The 18,150-nt window shown below is 35.2% G+C and overlaps 2 protein-coding genes across 2 annotated transcripts; both read left to right on the top strand.

Annotated features, from left to right (window-relative positions):
* Window positions 1-868: 868 nt before the first annotated feature.
* On the top strand, window positions 869-8,489 carry LOC120341900 (sodium/glucose cotransporter 1-like). Its single transcript, XM_039410477.2, has 14 exons — window positions 869-1,324; window positions 1,528-1,704; window positions 2,150-2,314; window positions 3,557-3,743; window positions 3,915-4,120; window positions 4,308-4,443; window positions 4,523-4,639; window positions 4,969-5,110; window positions 5,556-5,724; window positions 5,934-6,053; window positions 6,380-6,475; window positions 6,983-7,081; window positions 7,759-7,867; window positions 8,136-8,489. Exons 1-14 carry the CDS (start codon window positions 1,193-1,195, stop codon window positions 8,327-8,329), a joined length of 2,049 nt encoding a protein of 682 aa, XP_039266411.2. The 5' UTR covers window positions 869-1,192; the 3' UTR covers window positions 8,330-8,489.
* Window positions 8,490-10,109: 1,620 nt separating this feature from the next.
* LOC120341899 (sodium/glucose cotransporter 4-like) lies at window positions 10,110-16,635 on the top strand. The gene is made up of 14 exons (XM_039410475.2): window positions 10,110-10,251; window positions 10,552-10,728; window positions 11,376-11,540; window positions 11,880-12,066; window positions 12,172-12,377; window positions 12,712-12,847; window positions 13,245-13,361; window positions 13,951-14,092; window positions 14,170-14,338; window positions 14,461-14,580; window positions 14,766-14,861; window positions 15,444-15,542; window positions 15,861-15,975; window positions 16,263-16,635. Exons 1-14 carry the CDS (start codon window positions 10,120-10,122, stop codon window positions 16,451-16,453), a joined length of 2,052 nt encoding a protein of 683 aa, XP_039266409.2. The 5' UTR covers window positions 10,110-10,119; the 3' UTR covers window positions 16,454-16,635.
* Window positions 16,636-18,150: the final 1,515 nt, after the last annotated feature.

Below are 18,150 nucleotides of genomic sequence, written 5' to 3'. Positions count from 1 at the left end.
CGTGTCAACAACGACACAGTTTCGTTTTTTTTCAGTGGTTGGAATTTGTGGTAAAAAAATGTTTTGAAATACGTAATGATTTTTAGGTGTACTGTATTTCAGAATAAAAAGTGGACAGTACTACTACGACTGCATGGAAATGGCCTGCTGTGAAATAAACTTGTTACGTCATCTAGTAATATTCGATGAATATCTAGCAGATCATGGACATTTAATATTACCTTCGAAAGGGTTTATGACGCCAGCCACATTTTATACTATGACGTCAAGTGTTTGTATTTGTGAGACCGCGTAATAAATGTCCACTTCAATGCACCCATCTAATCGAAGTGCTAGGTATCCGGTTGGATAACTTATAAACTCACTGACAGTTTCCTATATTTGAGTTGAAATATATGTCAATATGTTGCAGGGAGGGAGGAAAGTCCATTGCCATAGAAATAGCCTTATTTTTCTTTTTTTTTCTATACAGTATATTGTTGAGACGTGAGGGCACAGGCCACTCAGCAAACAGTGATATCTTTGGATATTTGAATGAAAGAACACGATTAAATGCTATGCTCTGATAGATTTACTCATGTAATACAAAACGTCGACACCTTCGTCTAAAACTACATTCATGGCAGTGTTTGCACAGACCAATATTCAATAAAAAAATTCTTTTGTCAAAGTTTAGGTGCAATTTTATGTATAATAGAACAATTCAGACGTAAAACGATAATCAAACAATCACAGTGTTTAAAATTTCAAAATTCTATCAAAAGTCAGCAAACCTAATAAACAGAAGCCTGTTTGAATACTACAAATAGGCCTGGTCCGGTTATCGGAAAAGTATATCGTTAAAGCAATAAAATCGGCAATTGAATTGGGATAAATTTGACTCAAACTATTTTCTTGCCGGTTTGTATAACACAACTACAGATCCGACTGGATCCGGATTTTAGATGAGCATATTTGTGGGCGCGGTAGTCGCACATTGAAATTGAAAGAAGTCGAGAAAACGTTATTCGGATTCCAAACAAGACGATTCATACCCTACCAGCAAAGTTTAACAAGGAGAACAATTGTATAGTGTATATCAAAATCCATTACACAAAAATTCAATCAAACTTATTTCTTGTTCCACTAAGTTTTCTGTACTGTTCATATTATCTAATTATACTATAGCCTATTGAAATACTCTACGGACGACATGGCGTCAATGACAACGGCGAGTAACGAAGCTGAAACAACGGCAGCCCTGTTACCGGACGTGAACCTAGAAACGTGGGATTTTGTTGTCATCGGTGTTTATTTTGCATTCATTTTAGCCGTTGGAATATGGGTGAGCATTCAATTTTATTGGGTTATTGTTGTTTGATTGTCAATTTCTAGTTGTCAGGGCATCTTCATTAAAACCCGCATCCACCTTTCTGTGCGCTATTTTTCTCAGCTGAAACTGACCTGATTTTTTGCATGTCGAATCGAATACCGATAAGATATTTCACTCCATTCATTTTATATCCTTCACCAAACGATCATTTTTAGGCAATGTGCAGAACGAATCGCGGAAATGTCGACGGATTCTTTCTCGCTGGTCGGGATATCACGTGGTTTCCCGTTGGGGCATCATTGTTCAGCAGTAACATCGGAAGTGGACATTTCGTTGGATTAGCAGGAACAGGAGCAGCAGCAGGAATCGCTGTCGGTGCATTCGAATGGAATGTAGGCATTGTCTTTGATATATCTTTTCCTAGTACGATCTATGCCACTATAAAAGTGAAAGTTATTTAACTCAAGTGTTTAATAAGTATGAAAATCTAAAACTAACCAATATTGTTGCGCAAAAAAATGTTCATATGTTCTGAATCAGTGTCATTAGACTTACAAAGATTTTTTCTTTTCTTTGTTTACATTGAGATTGTAAATAGTTAGGAGAATGCACTTTGATTACTCTGTCTCTGACATAACAATCGAAATAGCAAATACACCCAAAAAATTGCAGCAATGCAATAAAAGAAATCAGAAAAGCAATATATATATATTTAAAAATAAGCAAACTTCTCACAATTTCAATTACCGGAAAAAGATACCGGAAGATCGACAGAACGTAAAAACCATTTCCGATTATCTTCCAATTAGATGAATAATATTTACTTCTTGCTCTCAGGCGATGCTCACGCTTTTCTTTCTCGGATGGATATTTGCACCTGTTTACATTGCTGCTGGTGTTGTCACGATGCCTGAATATTTAAAAGCAAGATTCGGAGGGCAAAGAATACAGCTGTATTTATCAGTTTTGTCGCTCCTGCTTTACATATTCACAAAGATATCGGTACGTTCATTTCTTATGAATAAGTTTTAAAGCGCGATCATCAAATTGGATGAATTGAATCAAATTGAATTCTCTTTTTCGTGGAATATTCCACAGAGATTTAATGAAAAAATCATACCGTGAACAAAAAAAAAATAGTAATACGCGTTGTCGCATAAATTCAACTATTCAAAAATACTTTTTAATGCAAAGCTCTTTCATTTTCCTTGAAAAGTAAGCTGAAGAAGTTAGCTCTGCTGTGGAACCAAGTTTTACCAAAACAAGGGGTATAAAGCAACGTATGCTATTGAACTGTAATAGTCTTATAGACTTGGTCCAAAAAATTAGTATGGTCGGGAGTGAAAATTTTTAATTATTCCAGGAAGACTTATTCAAAAATTAAAAAAATACACGTTCATTAGGCGTTTTTAATAGTTTCCAAAAAAAGAGGCATGCACGCACCAAAAATTTTTTTATTATCTAAATTTGATTTCTCCGGGAGGCGCATCACCTGCCATCAGGAGCCGGAGTTGGAATCGATTGTAGGCCCACATTTTCCCCGATTCCAAGTTTTTGATTTTTAGGATTTGTTTTCACACATCGTAAACCTTTAAATATACAATCGGCACGTCAACATTATTGTATCTCCGCTATAGGACACCCTTATTATCGGTCGTTCAGTATGTCTAGCTGTCTGTCCTACTGTAGAGCCCAGATGGCTGAACAGATCTGGATGAAATTCTTCGCGTGGGTTATCCTGTCACCCTGATATTATGCGTTTTAAATAAATTTAGGATCGATGTTTCGTTTCCATGGTAGCAACGAAAAAACGCGCCGGTCCGTAACATTTCCCCATTTTCTTATATTATTTCGCCATTTTCTTGTTAACTAAATCGAATATTGAAACTCCTAGAACGCTACCTCTCGCATGGGAAAATACTTCTTCCAGCGAGTCATCTTTGGTCTTAATACTCCATAAACAAGAGACGCCTTAGAGATTTTCAGTGAACATTCGTTTTTATTTTTCATTTTTAGCCACAGTATATCAGTCACGCGAGTATGTCTACAAAACGCACAGCTCCTGAATGAACTGGCCTTTTTGGCAACCCGCTCACTTACTTAATCGCGCCGCTGTCGAAGATCCTCAAGTTTCTATGCATGGCATTGGCAACCGGTTGCTTGGTTGAGCGCCTCAACTATCAGCGGAGATCCTGGTCGCCTACCGGCTTGTTTTATCAATTATTTGCTAGTATGTTTCTACAGGCTGACTTATTCGCCGGAGCAATTTTCATCCAAGAAGCTCTGGGCTGGAATTTGTATCTTGCTATGGTGCTACTTTTGTCAATTACTGCTTTATATACAGTCACTGGTGGCTTGGCTGCTGTCATATATACGGACACTGCTCAGACTTTTGTTATGACGGGAGGAGCGATTGTAATGATGGTGTTATGTAAGTCCTGGCACTATACTACTGACAGATTTTTTTAAATTTAAAGCCAAGTGTTACGTGTTCGGAATAATTTTTCTATGGGAAGCAGGGCAATATTACTGAATACATATGTTACAATTTCATATCTAGAGTTTTATGTAGGCTTTAAATGCGTCAAATACGAATTTTCAGCTTTCGATAGAATTGGCGGTTATGATCAGCTTGAACCAAAATACATGCAGGCGATACCTGCACTGAGGCCGGAAAACACAACATGTGGCGAGCCGAGAGCAGATTCATTTCATGTGTTCAGAGACCCAGTTACAGGAGACCTTCCATGGCCTGGACTAACATTTGGTCTGACCATACTGGCTACCTGGTATTGGTGCACAGATCAGGTAATGCTACTTATTCAATCTGCATACTTTTGGTAATTAGAACGAAAAAAATCTTTATTTAAATTTTGTCATTATTCTGGCCTTTTTTTTCCGGATTTTGAAGTTGTCGGTATTTTTCTGAGACTAACTGTCGCGATTCCATATATAAATTAATAAAAAAAACAAAAATTCTCTACTTATTATTCAGGTCATCGTCCAGCGTACATTAGCGGCAGAAAATTTATCCCATGCTAAAGGAGGTTGTGTTATGGCGGGCTTGCTCAAAGCAATGCCAATGTATATGATGGTTATGGTTGGAATGATCAGTCGAATTATTTTTACTGGTAAGAATAAAACTTATGATTACTTTTTACTCACTCAGTTTACTCAGAACACAGTTATTGACTTCATCCTACTTTTCAGACGCAGTGGGTTGTGTTCTTCCGGAGGAATGTATGAAATATTGTGGAACAACAGTCGGATGTACCAATGTTGCTTATCCTAAACTCGTTTTGGAGATTATGCCTACAGGAGCACGAGGTTTGTGTCGCTCACATCTATTTTTTTTTTAAACTAAAAAAAGTGTGATAATTGTTCAATGAAATATTTTGAATACTAGATATACATATAACCCGTGGTGGAATTTAGTCGGTTCGCATCGGTTCTATAGAACCGTCTCACGGAATGTTATGAGATCAGCGAACCGGTTAGGATTACTGGTTACACTCTATGACTGGTTACACTCACCAGGTTCTAACAGAAGTTGCTGCAGCTCAAATTGTCTGTCATATGTGAAACGGTCTCTCACCTTTTGAAATAAAATGAAAGAATTCGTCCAACTATTTGCGGAATAAACTCTTACTGTTCAGGGCTACTGCTTGCTGTAATGATGGCAGCTTTGATGTCTTCGTTAACATCAGTCTTCAATAGTGCTTCGACTCTTTTCACTTGTGATGTGTGGACGAGGATTCGTAAACATGCCTCACAGCGAGAACTAATGATTGTGGGAAGGTATGATCGTCTACTACTGAAATTAACGGTAAAGGGGTGTTTAACGATATGTCCGAAAGCAGCCTGCATCAAAATGGCGTTTTTGTGCATGCATCGGGAAATGCTTCTCAAAATTGGAATCCATTTTCCGCGTCTACTCTCTTATTGGGATCTTATTATAATAATCTTATTATTTCCATGGACCACCTATTCTTACTGGGGTAATTAAAAACAAGGTATGACGGTTTATAATTCTAAGGAAGACTAAATTAACTGTTCTCATATAATTCATTTGAAAAACAACAGTAAAATCTTACTAAAATAACAAAATTAGTCCTATAAAATCTCTCGCTAATTCTATTTTGTTTGATGCAGGTAAACTATATACCTCAAACGTCGAATGCTAGCTGACGGTAATGTTTCAACTTGCTAATGTTAAATTAAACTTTTGACAATTTCTATTCAGAATATTCATTCTAGTGATGGTTGGTGTGAGTATTGCATGGGTACCCATCGTTCAAGCAGCAGCAAGCGGGCAACTATTCGACTATATTCAGTCAATCACCAGCTATCTCGGACCACCTATTGCTGTTATATTCATTACTGCAATATTTTGGTCGCGGTTAAATGAACCGGTAAGTGAATTTTGTTTGAAGTCAAGTTTATAAATCTATCTTTCCATTCTTTATTTTAATTCTGATTATTCATCCTATTTTATAATGCTGAAGAATAGAATTAATTTAGTTCTATAACCGTTGCTTTCTACAAACGTTCATTCATTGTTTTTTCTGTTGAATGATAAAAAGAAGAAGAAAAATAATTCAAGTCTTTTTTTTCCCTTCAGGGCGCTTTCTGGTCGCTGGTGATCGGAATGATTATCGGTGTAACTCGAATGATATTAGATTTTGTCTACTCACCTCCAGCTTGTGGCAAGGAAGATACTAGGCCGGCTATTGTTGGAAAGGTTCGATAAATCATCTGTTTTGTTGTTCTGAAATTTCTGCTATGTCGTGATAAAACTTTTTATGTAGACGCATTTAAGAGATACGAATTCGGTTCAAAACACTTGCATACAAGAACTGAAAACACCATTATACCATTATGCAAGTCGGCATCTGGCAAATTGCAATATATTGTAGAATGACAAAATCACCTAATGATTTGATTTATAAAAACTGGTGGCACGACAAAAATGTGAAGGCAAATCTTCCCAATATTAGATTAATCAAAAGTTGCATTCTTAGTGTAAGTTGTTAGGTTACTGACTTTAACTAGGATGAACTTTTTCAGGTTCACTACCTCTATTTCGCTTTGATTCTTGCAGCATGCACTTTATTTATTGCAATTGTTGTGAGCCTATGCACTCCACCAATACCAAATAAACACGTAAGTAATTTTGATGTAACTAAATTTTTTAAGGCAAAGCGGCAATACTGAATTAGCATAAGTTTGCCGATAGTTCAAATTGAGTCAGGAAATTATTTAAATAATAATAAAAAAAAACATAAAATGCTTGTTTGAAGACTTTGAAATACCAAATTTAGCGTTCAAACCAATAAAGCCACGACCACCGTCGGCAAATAACATAAAAGCATTCTATTTCGGGGTTTTAACAACACTATAATCTTCAGTTGCGTATATTCAATGGTCTGCATCGATACACCGCATTTGTCATCAGCACGCATCCCCATAAAATGATCGAGGTATTTGAACATCGAGTTTCAATAGACAAAATTTATATCAATTAACTTTAAAAGTAACTTGGTACATAGTATATTTAAATATATTCGATATTTGTGATATCAGATTTTTGTTATTTATTTTAGTATGAGCATACTTATACCATTAGAAATCGTCTTTCCGTTATTTTCCTATTACACATTATTTTCATAGCTGTATAGATTAACATGGTGGTCGAGAATGAGTAAAAGAAAGAGAATTCCCATCGATACAACATTTGAACTCCATGGATCCGATCAACAACATGATAAGGTGTTCTTATTGACATTTTTTGTTGGCAGTAGGGCAGCAAATTTATATTTACAATTACCAGTATATATACTTTATATTGACAAACCAAATCTGCCTACTTTGTGATGATAATCAAGGGATGTGGTGTCACGTTATGGTTCCATTACATTTGAACCCACGTACATTTGAACCCATGACAATTGCACCTGTATGCTATTGCACCTATGGAATTTTTTTTGTTTCACGGATAGTTAAACCCATACTAACCCTAACCCATGGGTTTTAGCATTCGCATATAGATTGAACCCGTGGATATACGCATGGGTTCAAATGTACATGGGTTCAAATGTACGGTCACCTCACGTTATACATTACTCCAGCCCTCTAAACGTTTGCGACTCCTGGTTGGTTTCTGCTACTGACTATAATTAACAACCAATATACTATCAACATTTAATGTTACAACAGAAAATATTGAACATTATTCAAAAAAGCAATGAAGAATTATATTACGCTGTATTAAATACGATAAAATACAATTTGTATTGTATGCAACAATATATTCAAGAGAGAGCCAGTGTAAGTTCGCAAAAATGTGTGTCCCTTACGTTCCCCGTAGTAACAATAAAATTCACAGTGTTTTACCGAATATTATCATTTTTGTATTGATTTATAATGCAGAATTTATTTATCCTTAGGAACAAGGAGCTGGATATACAAATAATGCAATGGTTTATGATGAATACGAAACAAACGAGTATGCAAACCCAAATACTGTTTATACAAATAAAAGCAATCCACAACCAAGTATGTTAGCAGAAGAAAATATTATATTCAGAAAAAAATATGCATTTCGTTTATAAATGTTTTAAGGCATCATTTTGTGCCTATTAGAAGTGAAAATAAAACATTTAAACATTGAAGCCTACTATGATATAATATTGAATAAATTGAAAACCCAACTCGATACTATTATCAAAAAGGTCACCAAATTTCTGTGCTGCATCTTATTTTTAAATTACTCCTACTTTTTTCTATTGTATAATTTGAATATTAAATTTTAATATATCTACAGGAAAAGAAAAATCCTGTTTTAGGAAAGGATTTGACCTCTTCTGTGGCTTTGAAGAAGAGACGACAACATCTCAGCAGCCACCTCCAGATCTATTGATGGATATCAATGAAGAAAAATGGCCTGCTGTTATTGTCAATATAGCTGGTGCTATCATGTTGTCCACTATGGTGTTCCTTTTCGGATTTTACGCATAAATTCAACAATGGACCTAATGAAGTGTGAATTTCCAAAACCCATGGAATTTTATAATCTGTTAATCACGTCATTGCGATATTTACTCACAACGATCGTTATGGCTGTCGTATGCTAGTTCGACGTCGTTGTAATCAATCCTACCAATAAAATTTAAATTGTTTGAAAGTGTTTCTTTAGTTTTGTATTTGTAAGAAAAAATAGTCAACGTTTTGTAGTCTTCTATGTCGGAAAGGAAATATTTTCGCTGGAAAAGAAGTCAGGACCGTGTTATCATAGTTGAATATAATAGGTTTTGAATTTCGAAATTTATTAAAATTTCAAACGGATTAAATTTGAAGGACTTTTTGATACGTTGTAACGTTGATAAAGAACAAGAGAATATAACCAAAGGTGTTTTTATTTTTTTAGTAGCATCGCCGAAATAGTCACATATCTTTTGTGAAATGTCGGCAAAATTTGAAACGAAAAACCCATTCAATGCGCGAATTATCAACCACTGAAATACAGCATGTTACCCTAAATAGATTTATCGATGAAACTATTGTGATCGCAGTATACCTAATGATAGACGTTCGTTGATAAAATTTTTCAAGGTCGGAAAGTACTTGGCAAACTAAGATACTTTCAAAACATGCACTCGAATCTACATTGCACAAATTTGGAATTTCACGAATTGGACTAAACGTATCCAATATTTGCTTTCCTGCATGGTGTTACATCCATATTTTATTGAATTCTTTACATTTTCGACAGAAATATTTGCATTGAGAGGGATTGGTTATGCATTGTGCAGAGCTGAGACCAAGGTATTTAATATGAACGGTGCGCTTTTAAAAAGTGAGTTCAATTTTACTAGAATACAATAAAACATCATCATTGGCAAAAGTGTCTTTATCATTATATATCTGTCATTATGCCATTCTATCCGACCCTTATTTGAACATTTCCTACTTGGTTAAAATGGACAGACAATAAATGTAGAATCCACTTGAAAACCATGCAAATTCGAGGTACTAATGTAAAATTTGAAGAGTTTAGTATATTTTATATGAGTGAGCTGGTCCTATAATGTTGTTTGATCAATGCTTTTCCAACTTTCAATTATATTGGCCTTCGTTTGAGCAAAGTTTATTTGGGTCACAAGATTAAATGAGATCGTATGCCACAAAAGCCGACAACAAATAGTCGCAAATTTTGTTTAACTGTTCAATTGAGCGTATCATATAGAACTTTTATACTGACAAATCCCACATCAGCATTTTAGTCAATTGAATGCTTAGAAATATATGCTTTGTATAAATGCTTTTCATGGTTTATGTTCAGTTGCGCAATCAGTGGTTTCAGCAACCTATCAGAGGGTTATTTCAACTGTTAATAAACGTTTTTTCGAATATTTGAGGCGTAGTACGACTTGTGTAAAACAAAACGTTGCAGCTTTCGTAGTATCCAATTATAAAGATTTTACCTACGCGTGCGGCTGTCGGAAACTTTTCGAAAGATATTTCGAAGATAGATGGCTCGGGTCGAGCGCATTTTTATAAAAAAGATTCTCCGTTTTTTGGGAGGAAATTCTTTTGCGGTTAATTAATGTTACTTAAATTGGAGAAACTATGAGTTGAGCAAATAAATAAAAACAGAAACATGTTTGGTATGATGTTCAGTTTAGATGACCGTGACCTTTACTCAGTTTTAGTATATTGACTACATTTAGAATATGAACCTACAATAAACCCTTGTTTTGAGTGATTATTAAATGCTAATTTCAGATAAAGCTTAATATACTGTACAAATGGCTTCAATGTCGACAGCAAGTTACTCGGACCAGACGACGGCAGCACTCCTGCCAGATGCAAATTTAGAAACATGGGATTTCGTTGTTATCGGTGTCTATTTCGCATTCATATTAGCTGTTGGGATATGGGTGGGTAATAGTTGAACTTTGATTGTTATGAATATATTTGGTAAAGTTTTAACATATTTCAATTTTACGGCCTTACTTACAAAAGAAATTTGTAATTTTTTGCTAGCAAAATGTGCGCATTTCTCTCCTTAATTTATATCGGCAATCGTAAAATATAATATAGCTTTGCGTATTGTGCCAAGTAAATTAAAGAGTATGAATAATTTTAACAAGGAACAGAAGCGCGTGAACAACACTTCAAACTCAGATTCATAATTGACTATATAATAACATACCTGAATATTAAATTTCTGCTCGCAGGCGATGTGCAGCACGAATCGTGGAAACGTTGACGGATTCTTTCTCGCTGGAAGACACATAACCTGGTTTCCTGTCGGAGCATCTCTTTTCAGCAGCAATATTGGAAGTGGTAGTTTCGTTGGATTGGCTGGAACAGGAGTGGTCGGCGGAATTGCAGTCGGTGCATTCGAATGGAATGTGAATCCTTTTGTTGAAATTTCAGTTTTTAAATATAAGTTACCCAGTAAACACAATCCCTTCTTTCGAGTATAACATTATTAGTATAACTTAACATAATTTTTTCGATTCTCGGTAAATTCCGTAATCATTAGAATGAAAAGTTTAGAGATGAAAGAACAGACTAAATATTTGCGAATTTTTATTTAGAAGTATATGCACGACGTTATAACTTTCCACGCGCTGCTTCAGTCAATCAGCTCATTATGGCGTTTGCCGGATGCTAATATTACGCTATATGTACCTAAAATATTTAGGTTTCGGGCGTCGTTGGCATGCATGTCGCCTATATTTGAGAGTCCTCATGCAAGTCATGTATGCCTTTACAAAGTTCTCAATTCCTATTTAATATAAAAAAAAAATAACTTTCTACGACACTGCTCTAAATTGGCGCAGTTCATCATCATATACGTTTGCGTTTGGACAACTTAGACTAGACAAGGCCAAAGGCACAGATTACGTGTTTGTTGTCTTTTTGCCACATTTATTGGGCGTATTCACGCACTTTATAAAATATTTTCTCAAATTTTGTCTCAATTTTCTCAAAATGGGGCAAGGTCAATGTCACCAGTGATTGAATATTGAACTTGGATTATAATTTTTACCAGGCTATGCTTACACTCTTCTTCTTGGGTTGGATATTTGCTCCAGTTTATATTGCTGCTGGAGTCGTCACAATGCCCGAATATCTTGAGGCAAGATTTGGAGGCCAAAGAATTCAAGTGTATTTATCAGTGTTGTCGATGTTGCTTTATATTCTAACGAAAGTATCGGTAAGATATAACAAATTCATGAAAACAAAAAATACATTTACAAAGAACAAGAAGTAATTTGGAATTGAATAAAGAGCATTTTTGTTTTGTAAGACTATTTTTAAGAATGTAGTCTGTCTACAGTAAATCTAGATTTATATATTTTCTATTGTCCTTCTTTCTTCGTATGAAGTTAATCCTTCTGATCCGTAATCAAATTTCTCAATTTTGCCCATATTGTTCGTATTGAACATGCAGGGTATTAAAATGCGCAATTACCCTTTTCATAGTTTTGAGGGATATAATTATTTTAATTTATTTTAACAACAGATAATTAAATATTTCATTCATTCACTTTAGGCCGACTTATATTCCGGAGCAATCTTTATTCAAGAAGCTCTTGGATGGAATATTTATTTATCTATGGTTCTCCTTCTGTTGATCACTGGATTATATACAGTGACTGGAGGATTAGCTGCTGTCATATATACAGACACTGCTCAAACTTTAATCATAACTATTGGATCAGTAATCATGATGGCATTGTGTAAGTATTTTATAATTATCTACATGTATTTTATTGGGTTGTCATAACACAAATGCTAGATTGAGCCTCCAATATTTTTTATTCGCAAAATTTCTTCTCTATCAGCGTTTGAAAGCATTGGGGGATATGATCAACTGGAAACAAAATACATGCAAGCAGTACCAAGATTGAGGCCAGCAAACACAACATGCGGTGAACCGAGGGAGGATTCTTTCAGCGTTTTTAGAGATCCAGTTACAGGAGATCTTCCTTGGCCTGGACTAACTTTCGGTTTAACAATATTAGCTACGTGGTACTGGTGCACAGATCAGGTCTGTGTTCAGAATAATATTTGAGATTTTGTGATCTACGTGAAAATAGCATACAATTCTTTAGTGCCATTTGCACTCCATTCTAAGCAATAATAATATTTCATTGCAACATAATTATGTTAATATTCGACACAAAATGTAAAAATTATTTTATGGTTCGACTCCTTGAAAACATATCACCTTGGTTTGTACTAACAACCTACGCTAACAATATTTATTCATTCGATGCTTCGAGTCGGTGTTTGTAAATTAGTATTTAGAGTACATGCAATTTTAGTTTATTTCATGAAATTCTCACTAGTGTTATCTCTAATGCACCAATATTCCATTCCAGGTCATTGTTCAAAGAACGTTGGCAGCAAAGAACTTGTCACATGCAAAAGGAGGTTGTGTTTTGGCAGGGTTTATTAAAATAATGCCAATGTATACAATTGTAATGGTTGGAATGGTCAGCAGAATCGTATTAACTGGTAAGTGAAGTTATTGGTCTGTGGCAATGCGGCACGATATTATCAATGTGTTAACAACCATTGCTTGGTCGACAAAACTCACGTTATTTGCCTCAAATAGCCTATGTCAATGACATAAGCAGTCCCTGTTACAGAGACCTATCTAATGTCTGGTACATCCCACTCTCACGTTACTGTTATACTGTAACTTGGTAGCTTAGCATTATTCTTAGGCCTTGTACTAGTTGATGGTTAGTGCGTTAACAAACATTTCAGCCAGCCCCTATTACTTGCTTTATTTCGAGTATATAAGTTGCGTTACATTTACTTAACTACAAAAACAGATATATACCTCAAATAGATTATGGAGTTGAATCATTACGTTAAAATTAAATAAGACAACACCCTATTAATTTAGATGCAGTTGCATGTGTACTACCAGAAGAATGTATGAAATATTGTGGTTCAACCGTCGGTTGCTCCAATGTTGCTTATCCTAAGCTTGTACTGGCAACCATGCCAACGGGAGCAAAAGGTAAAGTTGTAAAGTTTGTTAACTACTGAAATATTTTGAAATGTATTGGGGACAATGAAGCGTTGTGGAACTTCGATATCATTTCATACAGATTACCGGCGCTAGCAATCGATCTAATTTTATACTTGAACTTTATATTGTTGTTATAAAAATCGTTTCTCTTTTTCACTACAGACCAATTGCTTTGAAATTTTCTGTGGTTGAAGATTTTTGTTGTTGTTATTATTTTTATTTGGTTCAAAAACTTCTGTGGGCTCTATCGGATTCGTTTTTTTCTGTGTGTAATGAAGTCATCAAAAATAAACGCACCTTTCGAAGGTTCCAGCTTGCGTTTGTTACGATCTGGTAGTCAGCCAACGTCGGGAAGACCACGGTACTGCAAACGATTAGATAACCGTACTACTTCGTTAGGGCTTTCGTGTCCATATATTTATGCATTGGTCTATTTTTCGAGTAGCACTCTGGTCGCGATTGGCAAAGTTTTGGGAAGTTTCATTTATTTTTTGTGAGAAACATTAGATTTCGAGCCCATGGCATATGTGGTATTCTTACTTTTCTCGTAAAATATATTATACATTATATTTGAAAGGATTGCTACTAGCAGCCATGGTTGCGGCTTTTATGTCTTCTTTGACATCAGTATTCAACAGTGCTTCCACTTTATTTACCTGTGATATTTGGACAAAGATTCGAAAAAACGCATCTCAACGTGAATTAATGATTGTTGGCCGGTAAGGTATTTGTGAGAGTTTTGTAGGCCATTTATATATTATATACATTTACAACAAAAGTTGTTTCTATATCACAGTGTGTTTATTCTTGGCATGGTGGGAGTGAGCATTGCCTGGGTGCCAATCATACAGGAAGCTGCAAGTGGACAACTATTTGACTATATACAGGCTATAACAAGCTATCTCGGTCCTCCAATTGCAACCATCTTTGTGACTGCTGTATTTTGGCCAAGGCTTAATGAGCCGGTATGTATGTATGTGGTGTTATTTGGGGATAATTGATTCTCAATTGCTCTTCCCTCTTCTCCTTCTTATTTTCCGTTCACGTTTTTCCGCTGAATACAACCAAAAAGTGAAGTCTTTTTCAGGGTGCTTTCTGGTCATTGTTAATCGGAATGATTATTGGTATAACGCGAATGATATTGGATTTTGTCTACACAGCGCCATTATGCGGAGAAGAAGATACAAGACCACTAGTTGTGTCAAAGGTTTGCGACCCGCTGTAACATCGATTAGAGTAGTACTAGTAACATAGACATAATTCAAATTGATTAAAATTGTTTAGTTCGGTGCAAAACTGCAATTTCAGTATAAATTATAATGTACGATAGGTTAATAAAAATAAATTCTTCTCGTTGTTGATGATGCTTTCAAAATAGTTATTTTATTTCAGGTCCACTATCTTTATTTCGCGTTGATTCTTACGGGTTGCACGTTGATAGTAGCAGTTAGTGTTAGTTTGTGCACTCCCCCTATTGCCAGTGAACACGTGAGTTTTTCTTGCTTAGTACATTACATATATATTACTGAATTCAAACAAAAGAGTAATGCTAAAATGTATGGACACGAAAGTCAAAATGAAGTAGTATGGAATCTTTTACATTACCGGTAGTCTGACCATCAGATCTCTAAGATGTAATCACGGAACTAAGGGACGCAATTTTTAATTTGGATAACGTCATCACACAAAACTTCGTGAAGAAGTGAAGAACGAATCCCCTATACTCCACAGATATTTTTGAATAAATAAAAGCCCTTTAGAGACAACAAAAAGCTTTAACCAACGAAAATTTTGATGAAATTATTCCAGTAATTGAAGATAGAAGCGATTTTTTTCCAACAGCAACATATTAACATCACAAAACAATCCTTCGGTTCACTCCGTGTCAAATAAGAAAACGATTTAATATATATTCATAGTTTTTCGTGACCTTTTTTGGTCTGAAAAAGGGAGGTATTTGGTATAATAATTACACTCTGTAACGCTCTTCTCCTAAGTAACTCAATAGGAATGGGAAATATAAACTTATTTTTATCTTTATAAAAAATTGAATCGTCAAGATTTTCATAGTTGTACAGATTGACATTTTGGACCCGACTGAGCAAGAAGAAAAGAATTCCAATCGAACAGACTTTTGAACTTCATGGATCCGGTACTCAGCAGAACGATGTAAGCGCGGCGAATTATTGTTTTTGAAGCGGTGTACTAAAGCTAAAATAGAGGATTATCTCAATGGATTTATTATCTTTATATATATACACCACAAAAGATATCGAATATTCTTTTCAAAATAAGTATCAAACTGACGATCGTTTTTCTGGCGTTAGATGGCGACAAAGTATAGGATGAAATTGTTTTTTGAGTGGATTATTGATATGTCCTCTAAATTACTTTTTCTGAATTTTATGAGAGGAGACCATAAAATAAAAATAGCATAATGTTTAGGATTTTAGGTTACTAGCACTATTACTACAATTTAACCAACAGGAAACAGAAGGAGGATACCCAAATGCGGCGATGGTTAGCGATAATGAGGAAATGACAAATGAGAATGGAAAACATGCTGTAGTTATTGAAACTCACGAAAGCCATCCTCCACAAAGTACAAGTTTTTTTAAAGATTTATTTTGTATCAAACCTACATAGTGTTGAAATCATGTAATACTGGTAAAAACAAGACAAAATGTTTTAGAACTTGATCATACCTTAATTTGTCTTACAAATTCACGAATAGACTGCGAGGGAGGTGACAATGGTAAATTATTGTAAATTTACCGTACTTAGCAGCGAATTTTTGCCAATTTTGTGTCGGGGTCGGTTCAAATTAAACCTAACAGCACATTTTCAATTGTGAAAATGAACTAACTATCGTTTTCTTTGGCTCAACAGAAAAACAAAAGTCTTGGCTAAAAAGAGGATTTGACCTCTTTTGCGGTTTTGATGACCAAACCTCAAAGCAACCCTCACCGGATTCTGTAATATTGGATATCAACGAAAAGAAATGGCCGGCATTAATTGTAAACATAGCTTGCGTGCTCATGTTAGCCACAATGGTGTTCCTTTTTGCATATTACGCATAATACCTTACGGAGAAAATATGAGAAATAATGAGGAAATTATAAATTTCTACATGATGGTATTCTTATTTCAATGTTTCTTTTTTGAATAATCAAAACGGATAATTGCATAAGCAATTTTAATATTGTCAATCCCTATAATTGACAGTCAATTTGAAGACACACAAGAATAATACAATTATGGTTGAACATTTTATAAAAACTAATTTTGATATAAATACAACTGATCTATTCGTAATGTGTTTGTGAGTTACAAGTTACAACAGGGTTTTGCATCATTAATTTATCCATAGAAAAAGAAAAATCCTGGTTTAGGAAAGGATTTGACCTTTTCTGCGGCTTAGAAGAAGAGACGAAAACATCTCAGCAGCCACCCTCAGATTAAATAATTGATGGATATCAATGAAGAAAAATGGCCTGCTGCTATTATAAATATAGCTGGTGCTATCATGTTGGCCACCATGGTGTTCCTTTTCGGATTTTACGCATAAATTCAACAATAGACTTAATGAAGTGTAATTTTCAAAACTTGTGAAATTTTATAATCTGTTAATCACGTTATGGCAATATTCTCCTACAACTATTGTTGTTATATTATAAGATATAATGAAAAGAAAATTTCAGTTGCATCAATCTCACTGAGTCAATGGACTGTTTCTAATAAATAGTTGTCTGTATTTGAGTCAAACAGTATTAACATTAAAAATACATTTTGCGATATTTAGACTTGGGTCGCGAGTATTCATAAAACTCAGATTTGGGTCGCGCTTGCAAAAAATTCAAGAACCACTGTCATAGATGAATATACCGGATTTTCAAAGTCGTTCAAATTTAGAACGGTTCTAATTTGAACGACTTTTCTTCATTTCCAAATGCCGCATGGGTTGCTAAGAACGTTCTGGACATTTTATGAATATCAGAATTTCGTTTTTATGTTGTAACGCTGAAAAAAAAAACTTGAAATTATTTTGAATTTTCAAAGTTTTTTCCGTAACATCGCCAAAATCGTCATAAATCTCTTTTCAAATGAGTGCTGACTGCAAAATTTGACAACTTCACAACCAGGCAAAGTTAAAAGCCGTAAAAACCCACTCAAACATATGAAAACAAGCCGGTAGGCGCCCGGGATCTCCGCTGATAGTTGAAGGACCGCACTCAAGCAACCGGTTACCATCCACAGAAACTTGCGGATCAATAACGGCAGCGCGATTAAGAGAGCAGTTTAACGAAACTGCCAGTTCATTTAAAACCTGTGCGTTTTGTAGACATGCTCGCGTTATGATATAATTACTGTACCTAATGATTAGACATTGAAGTATTGTTCACTAAAATCTTCTAAAAGCTTCTCAAGTTCATGGAGTATCGAGACGAAAGACGACTTGTTCCATATAATATTTTCTTCTGCAGAAGGTAGCGTTCTTGGAATATCAATTTTCGACATGGTCAACGAGAAAACGGCGTTAAATTGTGAAAAAATGGAAAACTTCATTACGGTCGGCGCGTTTTATAGTTGTCGCCGTGGAAACGAGACTTCAATCCAAACTTTCTATAAAACGCACATTACCAGGGTAACAGGAAAACCAGCGTGTGAAATTTCATGTAGATCGGCCCAGCCGTTAAGACGCCAGAAATGGACACACAGACAGACAAACGGAACGATCGATAATAGGGGTCTCCTATAGCGGAGATCCAACAAGCCG

This window comes from Styela clava, chromosome 3, assembly GCF_964204865.1.
Source record: "Styela clava chromosome 3, kaStyClav1.hap1.2, whole genome shotgun sequence".
NCBI lineage: Eukaryota > Metazoa > Chordata > Ascidiacea > Stolidobranchia > Styelidae > Styela > Styela clava.
The sequence above is the reverse complement of the archived record's forward strand: the minus strand, read 5'-3'. Positions and strand labels throughout refer to the sequence as shown.

Coding starts and splice junctions, on each gene's coding strand:
- LOC120341900 (XM_039410477.2), top strand. CDS start 1,193: ATGGCGTCAATGACAACGGCGAGTAACGAAGCTGAAACAACGGCAGCC. Junction 1,705..2,149: donor TCGGTGCATTCGAATGGAAT/GTAGGCATTGTC, acceptor TCTTGCTCTCAG/GCGATGCTCACGCTTTTCTT. Junction 6,476..6,982: donor CACCAATACCAAATAAACAC/GTAAGTAATTTT, acceptor TTATTTTCATAG/CTGTATAGATTAACATGGTG.
- LOC120341899 (XM_039410475.2), top strand. CDS start 10,120: ATGGCTTCAATGTCGACAGCAAGTTACTCGGACCAGACGACGGCAGCA. Junction 11,541..11,879: donor ATATTCTAACGAAAGTATCG/GTAAGATATAAC, acceptor CATTCACTTTAG/GCCGACTTATATTCCGGAGC. Junction 14,339..14,460: donor GGCCAAGGCTTAATGAGCCG/GTATGTATGTAT, acceptor AGTCTTTTTCAG/GGTGCTTTCTGGTCATTGTT.